General features: G+C 38.5%; 1 protein-coding gene across 1 annotated transcript; it reads left to right on the plus strand.

Moving 5' to 3' along the window:
* Positions 1-340: 340 nt before the first annotated feature.
* On the plus strand, positions 341-10,598 carry LOC131436488 (condensin complex subunit 3). Its single transcript, XM_058605213.1, has 6 exons — positions 341-605; positions 674-1,476; positions 1,557-1,748; positions 6,682-8,122; positions 8,184-9,197; positions 9,278-10,598. The coding sequence occupies exons 1-6, from the start codon at positions 447-449 to the stop codon at positions 10,433-10,435; spliced, it is 4,767 nt and encodes a 1,588-aa protein (XP_058461196.1). The 5' UTR covers positions 341-446; the 3' UTR covers positions 10,436-10,598.
* The last annotated feature ends 2,090 nt before the right edge of the window (positions 10,599-12,688 follow it).

The raw sequence follows: 12,688 nt of genomic DNA on the forward strand, positions 1-12,688 counted from the left end.
ATATATCAGCACAAATGAACATTTGTTGACAGCAGTACCTCAAGGTACCGCAGTGTTAAAACGTGAATTTTACCGATAAAATCACCTACCGAGATTTGAACAGCTGAGGTCGGTAATCCAATTTAAGTGTGTAAATTTTAAAAATTTCAATAAATTTTGATCTATTTCGGAATAGCGTGAATTAAATGCTAATGTCTTTATTTTACAGATGAATAATTTGGCATCACTGCTTGAATCAATGTTACCCTGTAACGCATCACGCAAACATAACGTTAGGAAAATTATGTTCAAATCCAACTGACAGATACATCACAATTTTATAAACACCGCTTATGGCTATGTTACATGGCGTCAATTTAAATTAGTTTTATATTTTTTTTGCTTTTAAACAACTTTATACAGTGAAATAGTGTTCGCATAATTTGTATTTTAAGCGATTGATCACCATGGCGCCACGTAAGCGTAAAATTAAAGTTATTGCTGCATCGAGCTCTCCAGAAAAAGCAAAATACAGTGTCGTTGTCATACAAACGATTCTCAACGGACAGGAAAACGAAACTAGCCATGCTAAGTTGCACAAGGAATTGAAAAACATTTACACAACCGTAAATATTGGCATCGGTAATGCGGTTTGAATTACGATTTAAGCAACTATTTCTTTTTTGTTACAAAGGTACCCCACGACTCGTTCATGAAGTCCTTTATACAATCGTTAAAAGGCGCTATGAGAAATGAAGAAGCTAACGAGTACGCGAACAACCGTTTAAAATTATGCGCAAAGTTTATTGCCGATCCAGACTATTGTGAACGAAGCGAGACTCATCCTATAATTATAACAGTATTTGACTGGCTGTTGGGGACAATCAGTCCAGTAGCAACCATTCGCTTTCGCATTTGCCAATTTGTAAATCTGGTATTGAATGCTATGGGATCGGAGGCATCACTGGATGATGACATATGCGATAAGATCCTGCGATACATGTTAGAACGGATGCGTGATGTGGCCCCGAACGTGCGTGTACAAGCAGTACTGGCACTGCAACGGCTACAGAACCCAGATGACCCGGAAGATTGCGTTTTTCGGACGTACATTTATCACCTGGATACCGATCCGTCGCTTAAAGTAAGACAAACTATCATAACTTCAGTGGGTCGTAATTATCGAACCATTCCGTACATACTGGAGCGTTTGTGGGATGTGGAGGAACGTGTTCGTCGTCATACGTATCTGCAGATGAGCAGCTATCCTGTGAAACAGTACAAGGTTGCCCAACGGTTGACGTTCTTGGAGCAAGGATTAAACGATCATTCGGAGTCGGTTCGGAAGGTGGTTAAAAATGTACTGATACCGCAATGGTTCGAGTCGTACCAGAAAAACTATGTGCTATTCGTTAGGGCTCTGAAGATCGATGCCGACGAAAAGGAATTGGAACGGTTTCGGAACACGACAAAGTTGGCACTGTTTGAAATTTTCTCGTACGTATTAGCGGACATTTGCCTTCACGGATGAGTACGTTAACGTGATTTAACACGAATTTCTGATTTTTTTTTCGCAGGAAGTATGGTATTGAGGACGCAACTACTGTGCTGGGTTTCAACGAACAGGATAAGACAGTACCGGTAGAGAATCTAACGATAGAAACAGCCATCTGCTGGCAAGCACTACTGGATTTCCTGCAGAAAACCGAGTCGGATGAATTGGAGAATACGATGGTGGATCTATCAACGTTCTGCAATTACATCGAAAAGTGAGTAGCGTGGATAAGGTCTTGATTCTTTTTTCTATTGAATTAGTATTGAATGGATGCTTAGGAGTCCTCAAAAGGATTTGCCACGTCTGTCATTGATATTATATCAAATTTTCAGCTTGATACCTGGAAATTTGCAAAAGTATTGAGTACATCTGCAATTGTGCGTGTCCTCGACTTTGTACAATTTTCAAAATGGAATCAAATTTGCAACAAGTTTGCATTTAATTTTGCCTTAAAAACGGTTTCAATGTTGTCTCCTGGAAATTTTGTCTGGCTACCTAGAGTTTCATTGATTCAAGGCTTCAGTCTTTTTCAAGGCGACCTGAATTCCTAATAGTCTTTTTGAAGACTAACAATTAGTCAGCCTATCTCAAGGCTATACAAAGAGTGATATTCTAATATAATCAGTCTTTTTCAAAACTTATTAAATTATTCAGCCTTTTTTTGGGCTCTCCATCCAAAGAATTTTTCGAACTTTTACCACATAATCAGTCTTTATTAGGATTTAACCAAACTAGGAGTCTAATCGAAGACTAATTTAGCCTAGTAAATTTATATTCTTCAAAAATGCCTACGTCCAACCGGAAAGCCAACAAGCATAAGGTTAAAAATAATAAAATACTTAACTTTTTAGAGCAGGTTTCCCATCAATTCTTAAAGCAGTTTTTGAACAGTTTTGCGATCAGTCTTTAATCAGTTTTCGAGCAATTTTAGGCAGTTTTTAAAACAGTTTTTGGAGCAGTTCTCAGAGTAATTATTCGAGAAGTTTTTTAAACAGTTTGGAGCAGTTTTGAGAGAAGTTTTCAAACAGTTTTAAGCAGTTTTTCGAACAGTTTCCAAGTTATTACTAGATTACTAGTTTTGGAAGACGTTTTCAATAAGTTTTTGATTAGTTTTCAGTTTTTCGAACGGGTTTCAAAGTAGTTCTTGAGCAGTTTCTAAAGCAGTTTTTAGAGCAGTCGTTGGAGCTAGTTCCGAACAGTTTTTAAGCAGGTTTTAGAACAGTTTTGAGATTAGTTTTCGAAGATTTTTAAGCAGTTTTTCGAAAAGTTTTTAGTTTTAGAGCAATTTTAATAGTAGTCTTTGAAGCAGTTTTTAGAACAGTTATTGGAGCTGTTTTTAAGCAGGTTTGGAGCAGTTTTCAAACAATTTTTAGAACAGTTTTTGAACATTTTTGAAAGCAGTTTTCAATAAGTTTTTGAGCAGTTTTTCGTTCAGTTTTCAAGCAATTTTTAGAGCGGTTTTCGAAAATTTTTGAAAGCAGTTTCCAATAAGTTTTTGAACAGTTTTAGAGCGATTTTAGTAGTAGTTTTATAGCAGTTTTTGGAGCAGTTTTAAGACCACTTTTCAAGCAATATTTAGAGCAGCTTTCAAACATTTATGAAAGCAGTTTTTTCAATTAGTTATCGAGTAGTTTTTAGAGCGAATTTTGAAGCAGTTTTTGGATCAGTTTTTAGAGCAGTTATTTGAGCTGTTTTCGAGCAGTTTTGTAACAATTTTTTATGCAGTTTTGTGAGCAATTTTCAAAGCAGTTTTTATATTAGTTTTCAAGAAGTTTCAAGAGCAGTTTTCGAAAATTTTTGAAAGCAGTTTCCAATAAGTTTTCGTGCAGTTTTTATGTAGTTTTAGAGTGGTTTTTGAAACCATTTTCAGTTTTAGAGCACTTTCAGAGCGATTTAAGTAGTGGTTTTCGAGAAGTTTTTGGAGCAGTTTTCAAATCAGTTTTTAGAGCTGAAAACAGCGATTTTCAAAACAGTTTTTGAACATTTTTGAAAACAGTTTTCATTAAGTTTTCGAGCAGTTTTCGAACATTTTTGAAAGCAGTTTCCAATAAGTTTTCGAGCAGTTTTAGAGCGATTTTAGTAGTAGTTTTAAAACAGTTTTTTGAGTAGTTTTAAAAGCAGTTTTCAAGCCATTTTTAGAGCAGCTTTCAAACATTTTTGAAAGCGGTTTCAATAAATTTTGAACAGTTTTGAAACATTTTTAGGGCGGTTTTTTAAGCTGTTTTCGAGCAATTTTTAAAGCAGTTTTTGGATCAGTTTTTGGAGCAGTTTTCAAATCAGTTTTTAGAGCTGAACACAGCGATTTTTAAAGCAGTTTTGCGAACATTTTTGAAAGCAGTTTCCAATAAATTTGGAGCAGTTTTTAAACATTTTAGGGCGGGTTTTGAAGCTGTTTTCGAGCAATTTTTAAAGCAGTTTTTGAATCAGTTTTCGAACAGTTTTTAGAGCAGTTATTTGGGCTGTTCTCGAACAGTTTTAAGCAGGTTTTAAAGCATTTTTGAAACAATTGTGCAGTTTTGAGAGCAATTTTCAAAGCGGTTCTTAGAACAGTTTTCAAGAAGTTTTCATAGCAGTTTTATAACAGTTTGATAGCAGTTTCCAATCGGTTTTCGAGCTGTTTTTATGCAGTTTTTGAAGCAGTTTTTAAAACTGTTTTTGGAGCAGTTTTACAGCAGTTATTGGAGCTGTTTTCGAGTAATTTTTAAGCAGGTTTGAAGCAGTTGAAGCTATTTTTAAAGCAGTTTTCGAACATTTTTGAAATCAGTTTTTTTAAAACAATTTTCAGTTTTAGAGCAGTTTTAGAGCGATTTTAGTAGTAGTTTCCGAGCAGTTTTTGGAGCAGTTTACGAGTAGTTTCAAGAGCAGTTTTCGAACATTTTTGAAAGCAGTTTTCAATAAGTGTTCGAGCAGTTTTTTAACATTTTTAGAGCGGTTTTTGAAACAATTTTAGGGCGATTTTAGTAGTAATTTCCCAGCAGTTTTCAAGCAATTTTTAGAGCAGTTTTCGAACATTTTTTAAAGCATAATAAATTTTCGAGCAGTTTTTAGGAAGTTTTTAGAGCGGTTTTTCAAAACAATTTTCAGTTTTAGAGCAATTTTAGCTGTAATTTTCGAGCAGTTTTAAAAGCAATTTTTAGAGCAGTTTTTGAGCATTTTTGAAAGTAGTTTTTATAAAAATTTCGAGCAGTTTTTAAACATTTTTAGAGCGGTTTTGAAGCAGTTTTGAGTGATTTTAAAGCAGTTTTTGGATCAGTTTGCGAATAGTTTTTAGAGCATTTATTTGAGCTGTTCTCGAGCAGTTCTAAGCAGGTTTAAAAGCATCTTGAAACAATTTTGTATGTAGTTTTGAGAGCAATTTTTAAACCAGTTCTTAGAGCAGTCTCCAAGAAGTTTTTCGGGTGGTTTTATAACAGTTTGGTAGCAGTTTCCAATCAGTTTGTGAGCAGTTATTAAAGCAATTTTACGTAGTTTTGAGAGCTGTTTCGAACAGTATTTATAGTTCTTATGCAGTTTTAGAGCAGTTATAAAATAGTTTTGGAAGCACTTTTTAATCAGTTTTCGAGCAGTTTTTTAGTTTTTTTAGAGCAGTTTTGGAGCAGTCCAATGGATAAAACCACTAATAAATTTTTCATGTTCTAATTGTAATGGAAAACATAAATCCAATTATTTGAAATGTCCTGTCAGGGAAAAAAAATCAAACGTTCGTTCGCTTAACCAACAACCAGTCAAATCAACGACCTTCAATTTACAGAATATACCTTAAAATCAAATCAAAACGATACAAATGTCATACCTAAGTCTTCAGTTGCACTTATTTCTTTGAATGTAAAAAAAAACTGGTACGCTTTTTCCTTCTACTTTTAATGCACTTAATTCTTCTTATGTGAACAAACAAAATGAACTTCGTCACTTTTTGAAGAATGTCAAGTTGGGCGGAAATTTGCCAATAATATTATCTTGAATTGGAAATTTAACTATCATGATAAATAATTATTTAAACACTTTAAATTGGAATGCTCGATTATTAACATCGATGATAAATTTTATAATTTTCTCAAAGTTCAAAATCATATTGCTATTGTGACAGAAACATTTCTTAAACCAAATGTCAAATTGAAAAGCAATCCACATCCATTCTGGTGTCCGGCTGCCTCAGCGTTACCAGACATACACCTTAAACGAGACAACCGTATCCCGCATAGCGTTTTGGCTACCTGGGCAGCCATGGCCACCAGAAGGCTACCAAAATTGATTCAGTTACGGTTGTCAAATCCAATTTGACAAAACAAAGTCGCCTGTATCCAAGTTAGCCGAGCGTTTTCATCTTCTCACCTTCGCTGAAAATGTCAAAGATTTCAATGTGGAAAAATCCTGGTGGATACGGTTGTATCGAGTGAGTTGTATTCCTGGCAGCGGTGAGGCAGCCGGTCACCAGAATGTCTGCCAGCCATATTTTTCCAGCTGGCAGCGTTTAGTCAGCCGTCTGGCAGCCATGCGTATGCGGGATCCACTGTTTGTCATACCGATGGGAATCTTTGACATTTTCAGCGAAGATGAAAACGCTCGGCCAACTAAGATATAGGCGACTATGTTTTGCCCTCTTGCCAAATTGGATTTGACAGCCGTCACTGAAACAATTTTGGTAGCCGTCTGGTGCCCATAGCTGCCCAGGTAGCCAAAAGGCCGTGCGGGAATCGGCAACATCCAACGGCAAATCAAACATCGAATTATACCTTCTTTCAATACTAAAGTAATCGAAAGCTTGGGAATCTAAATTGAAACTATTCCAATGTGCCGGTTAACAATCAAATTTCTTTAAAGGCGATTTGCAGAAACTCACAAGACCTTAAATGCAAAACATGTCCAGTGGAATTGTAGACAAAATAACCGTAATTGAACGTAGCTTTTTTTATCACTTTACTCGTAGGTTTGGCGCGACTGAGCCCATAACCTGTAAAGCAATACGGTTTGAACGTTAAGAGCAATGCTCATTTAATGACTTGGTGTTTCCAACGGCTAGCATTTACTTTTATATCATCTGGTTACTGTTGGCAACCGTTGCTACCTGTACTAGTTCTTGAATATAAATATACAACTGCCTGCTTTGTTATTTTTAACAGTAATGTATAGAATCATTTCCTTCCCAGGTTCGTAGAAAATCCTTCGTCATGCACTTACAACCGAATGCTGGCTGACGATCCGTCAATGATGACCGAAAAGTTGCAAATGATGTACTTTCAGACAATGCTACAAATATTGCTGGAAATCGTAGACTCGTTCGATTTCGGAGATGAATATGGACGCGATACGCTCAGGACTGTGCTGTCCAATGTTTTGTGCACTTGCGACCTGGCCGAGGAGAATGTTAAAATCATTCTTTTCATCTTCGAACGTCTGATAGGTGATGTGGAAACTCGATTCAAATTCTTTGTAGATCTGATCAATAGCGTACTGGAGCCATCAAGGACAGACGTTTCTAACTCGTCCCGCTCGATGGTTGATGACTATTTGGAGAAAAACCCGGACAAGTCTCTGCAGATGAAAATTTCTTCCCTTAGATTAGCGATCATGGAGTTGAAGGAACAGGAAATGATGAAAGTCAACACGAAGGACTATTCCGGAGCTCAACGTGTTTCGGAAGAGTTGAACAAGGCCAACGAAGAGTACGCTGCCTTGCTGAAACCAATTCTAATGGAGTTTTCGTCTAGCGAAGGTAGTACAATATACCGTGAGTCGTTGTTAAAGCCGAAGAAGATTACGAATGCGACCATTAACAAGTGCTTACAGATATCATTCTATCTGGTGAATAGTTCAACCGTACGCTCACTCACACCAATCGTATGTGATATGTATAAAACTTTCATCAGCCGCTATGTGGAGACAGCAGACATTGTAACTAGAGACTGGGCTCTGCGCTGTGCCACAGCATTTAGTATGCTGTATGATGGTTTGTCTAAAGATACCTTCCAGTTGTTGTTCCAGCAGTTCTTTCGTAATTCGTGTACTCGAATTTGGCGGACGTCAATTGAAGGCATTTTCGAGTTGATGGACCGGTACGGATTTGAACACTTCGAGATTGAGTCTAAGAAGGATGAATCGAGAAAAAATGCTCGCCAGCTGTACAACACTATGGAATATCTGGACCAGGATGAAGAGGCCAACACTTCCAACACAGGCACCGGGGCTGGACTGATGCGAATGATGACGCATTTCTTTGAAACATGTGAAGACAATATGATCTGTATTGCCATCGTGGATGGGTTCTGTCGCATGATCTTACGAGGACACTGCACTTCTCAGGATATCATGGCAAAACTGTTGCTGAAGTATTTCAATCCAATGACCGAGCCCAAGACTCAACAAATTTTGGGTATATTTTTCGAGAATCTAATCAAAAAGAAACGTCAGGAGATTCTGCAGAAAGCACTGCTCAGTACGCTGTTTATAATTTTGGAAGCACCCAACGATAGCCCCCTACAGGAAGTGAAGCCTGAACACGTGCTGAAGTTCGTCATCGATTCAACCAAACCGGTTTTCTGCAGTCCAGGATTAAATCCGCACAATCAAATTGCAATACAATTTTTACAAGTTAGTTTTTCCAATTTGCTAATACGTCAATATCTAATAATCCTTTTTTTTTTATTTTCAGATTATGCTGGATAATTTATCCTACAAAGACTTACTCAAACTGCTCAGCAAAGAATTACTTTCGTTAGAGATCTCAGACGACTCGGTACTAAAGGGCAATTTAACTAGTTGCACCGAAAATATCTTGAAAGAGCAATCTTTGGATATGAAAGTTGTGAAAAATTTGAATGATTTTAAGGAGATGCTTCAAGGGACCTATCGGGAACCATTGTCTTTTTCATCGTCACGAGTTCCATTAACTAACGAAGATAAAGATGCAGCAGAAAACTCAGAACCGGAAGAGCCTGTTCTCGAAGTAGCCGAAGAGGAACCGGCTCGAGACAGCGAGAGAGAAATACCTCAAATCAATAAATCATCTTTACAGAAGGACGACAGTATATTAAGTCAATCGTCTCCGGCGAAGGCTGGACCTGCTTCGCCTGTACCACCGGCAACACCTTCTCCGACACTTACCACTTTCGGAGCGGAAAACACTTCTGGAATGAAATCACTGCGCAAGTCGAAGAACTTCTCTGGGGCGGCAGTAACGGATAAAGTCGCACCGAAAAATATCTTTAAAGTCCCCGACGCAAATACGGCAAAACAATTACGTCAGAAGCAACTGAAAGCAGCGGGACGAAAAAAACAATCTCCTGTTGAAGATGAACCTAGGTCAAGTGCACCCGAGGAACACGACTGGAGATCCCCAGGCCCCAGTGAAATCGATTCGTCGTTTTCTATACCATCAACGCAAGATACAACCGCACTGTCTTCCGATGGCGATCAGTCTATCCTTCATTTGGATATTCCCGAGACTCAACGCTCGATTTCCGAGGACAATCGAACGGAGTCGGTTCGGCGGACACCCACCAAAAGAAAAATATCCGTGGATAACAGAGATGAACCTGTTTCTGCTTCCTCAGATGAATCGGTTGGTGGTAAAAATAGGCACATTGTTAGGCAACCTGAAGAAAAAGAACAAGAAGACGAAAAAGAAGAAGAAGTGGATGTAGTCGATGCATCCCCAAATGCCACGGTAAGTGTCATTAATATTTTTTTTTTCCGTTTTTTAAATCAACTTCTAATTTTACATACCTATATAATTTCCCATTACAGATAAGCCGCCTGGACCGCTCGGTTATCCGGACCGTAGTGAAAGCAAGCGCTAAATCTACTAAATCGAAAAGTGTGGATCCGCAAACCATACCGCGAACTCGCATCACGACCCAGAAGGAGATCATCAATAAGAAGGTGCTGACGCGAAAATCACTGACGGAACTTTCCAAGGGCAAGGGAACATCTCGTACCAGCCTAACGGGAATTATTCCGCTGGCGTTGAGTCCTGAGGTAGAGAAAAGAAAACAACCCACTGGTTCCTCCGATAGAACTGGCACCGAAAATGCATCGAAAACAAAAACTCCACCGAAAGTGACAGCTGCTAAAGCGGCTAATTCGACCAGATCCGGTAGACGATCAGGAGGGTCTATGACGAACGATTCCGAGTCTAAAAACAAGCAACAAGCTGTGTCGCCAAAACCGACAAAAAGTAAAACAACTGAAACAAAGAAGACAAAACAAACAACTGAAAATTCACGTTCTGAAGTCGACGAGAGAACATCAAACAAACCCACAAGAAAAACGGCGGAAAAACAGTCGTCCACAACAGGAAGCAGCAACAAATTGATGAACAAGACTTTGGAAGAGCGACAATCCACAGTTCCTAAGAAAACTACGTCTAGAAAATCTCTTCCTACGCGTACGACAAGGAAAACTTCGGAGAAGGATGTTGCGACACCGGATAAATCCATTGGAAATCTATCGAAATCCAGAAATTCAACAGTTAAAGATCAAGTATCCGACGAGAACAAGTCTTCGTCGTCAGTTGTGAACAACCGCTCTTTGCGTCGACAGCAAGCAGTCACCTCTCCTGCAACTCCTTCTCGGGGAAAAAAGGTGGCTCAGAAAAGCGCCAGTAACACTTCGCTAAGCAGCACCAGTAGCAATCGAAGCCCGGCCAGTACAGAGAGTAGTGGCTTATCACCAGACAATCGTATAACACCTTCAAAGCGATCGGTATCGACACGAGCTTCCAAAGGGCGCGTCTCAACTGTAGCACAGCTTTCATCGGTTTCCTCTATCAGTAGCAGCGATTCATCGACCAGCAGTCCGGTTCGTACTAAGCGGGCTGCTGTTACGCCCCTAAGTGCTGCCCGTTCGGTGACACGTGCCACGTCAACACCAACTCGACCGGCGAGAAAATTGGCGAAGAAATAGTCTATCTTGAGTTGGATATGAACCGATTGTTTGTTGTATGATAGATTTTGTAAAACCTATTTTTGAGTGTGAAGTTTAGAATTTTTTTTTTCACTATTGTCGACAGGTCTTTTAGTTATCTGCTAGATCAGTTTCTTTATTTATATCACCAATAAATGCCACATAAGACATGAATTTTACTTTTATTTGTTGGTCTACCATGTTCTTTCATTAGTCTCGGCTCTCACCTTTTCGAACGTTCGCCGAGTGCCTGAGAAACGCACTAAAAGTTCCAACTGCACGAAAATCCCTTAAGGTACAGCCATTCGCTTCACACACCATCTTGGCTCAGTTCTATATTTTGTCCAATGAAAGAAACCACATACAGTTTAACGTTTCCTTATATTAGATTTTGATTAGCAATGCGTCTAAGATTTTCGAAATCAATTTAAGCAACTCCGAGAGGATTTAGGGGTCCTCTACGATTGGCAGTTAGGTCATTCATAAGGTTACAGCTGCTGAACCGGAAATGTTCGAACTTAATCAATGACCTCATAGTAACTTTTAAATAAGTCATCTTTACCTAAATTAATCTTAGTTAGTTTATCTAAATTTATTAAGTCGTTTTCGATCAAATTGAGCCAATAGAACAAAGTGTTAATTGTCAGTTAAGCCAAATATACCGTTATAACTGAGAAATTGGAAGAGACAGACATTTGATATTAAAGCTGATCAATCTTTATATAGGGTGATTTTTTAAGAGCTTGAGAACTTTTTTAAACAATAAAACGCATAAAATTTGCAAAATCTCATCGGTTCTTTATTTTAAACGTTAGATTGGTACATGACATTTACTTTTTGAAGATAATTTCATTTAAATGTTGACCGCGGCTGCGTCTTAGGTGGTCCATTCGGAAAGTCCAATTTTGGGCAACTTTTTCGAGCATTTCGGCCGGAATCGCCCGAATTTCTTCGGAAATGTTGTCTTCCAAAGATGGAATAGTTACTGGCTTATTTCTGTAGACTTTAGACTTGACGTAGCCCCACAAAAAATAGTCTAAAGGCGTCAAATCGCATGATCTTGGTGGCCAACTTACCGGTCCATTTCTTGAGATGAATTGTTCTCCGAAGTTTTCCCTCAAAATGGCCATAGAATCGCGAGCTGTGTGGCATGTAGCGCCATCTTGTTGAAACCACATGTCAACCAAGTTCAGTTCTTCCATTTTTGGCAACAAAAAGTTTGTTAGCATCGAACGATAGCGATCGCCATTCACTGTAACGTTGCGTCCAACAGCATCTTTGAAAAAATACGGTCCAATGATTCCACCAGCGTACAAACCACACCAAACAGTGCATTTTTCGGGATGCATGGGCAGTTCTTGAACGGCTTCTGGTTGCTCTTCACTCCAAATGCGGCAATTTTGCTTATTTACGTAGCCATTCAACCAGAAATGAGCCTCATCGCTGAACAAAATTTGTCGATAAAAAAGCGGATTTTCCGAATGGACCACCTAAGACGCAGCCGCGGTCAACATTTAAATGAAATTATCTTCAAAAAGTAAATGTCATGTACCAATCTAACGTTTAAAATAAAGAACCGATGAGATTTTGCAAATTTTATGCGTTTTATTGTTTAAAAAAGTTCTCAAGCTCTTAAAAAATCACCCTGTATATATAAATGGATGGAAGTTTGTATGTTTGTAACGCGATAACTTCGGAACTACTGAACGGATTGCCACCAAACTTGGCACAGGTACTTCTTGTATTTCAGAGATGGTCATAGGCGTATTTTTATTGGATGAGGGAGCGTAGTAAGTGTTCTTAACAGGGGGAGCTCATGAAAAAATTTGTCTAATTTGACGAGAATCGATACTTTTTTAAGACCATAGAAACATTTTGCATATATTAGATATGATTATATGGGGGTAGATGTAGCGAGTGCCTTTAAAAAGGGGGGGTGTAATGTTTGTAATGGCATAACTCCGGAATTACTGAACGGATTGCTATCAAACTGGGCACATGTACTTCTTGCTCTTCAGAGATGGTTATAAGAATATTTCCATGGGGGGAGGGAGTATAGCAAGCGTCCTTAACAAAGGTGGTCATTAAAAATATTATCTAATTTGACGAGAATCGGTACTTTTTGAAGACACCTTTTGCACAACTTAGATAAGATTATAAGGATATTCTGTGGAGAGAGGGTGTAGTAAGTGTCTCTAAAAAAGGAGTGTGATGTTTGTAACGGTATAACTGCGGAACTATTGCACGAATTGC

The sequence above is a fragment of the Malaya genurostris genome, chromosome 3 (assembly GCF_030247185.1).
Source record: "Malaya genurostris strain Urasoe2022 chromosome 3, Malgen_1.1, whole genome shotgun sequence".
Classification (NCBI taxonomy): Eukaryota; Metazoa; Arthropoda; class Insecta; order Diptera; family Culicidae; genus Malaya; species Malaya genurostris.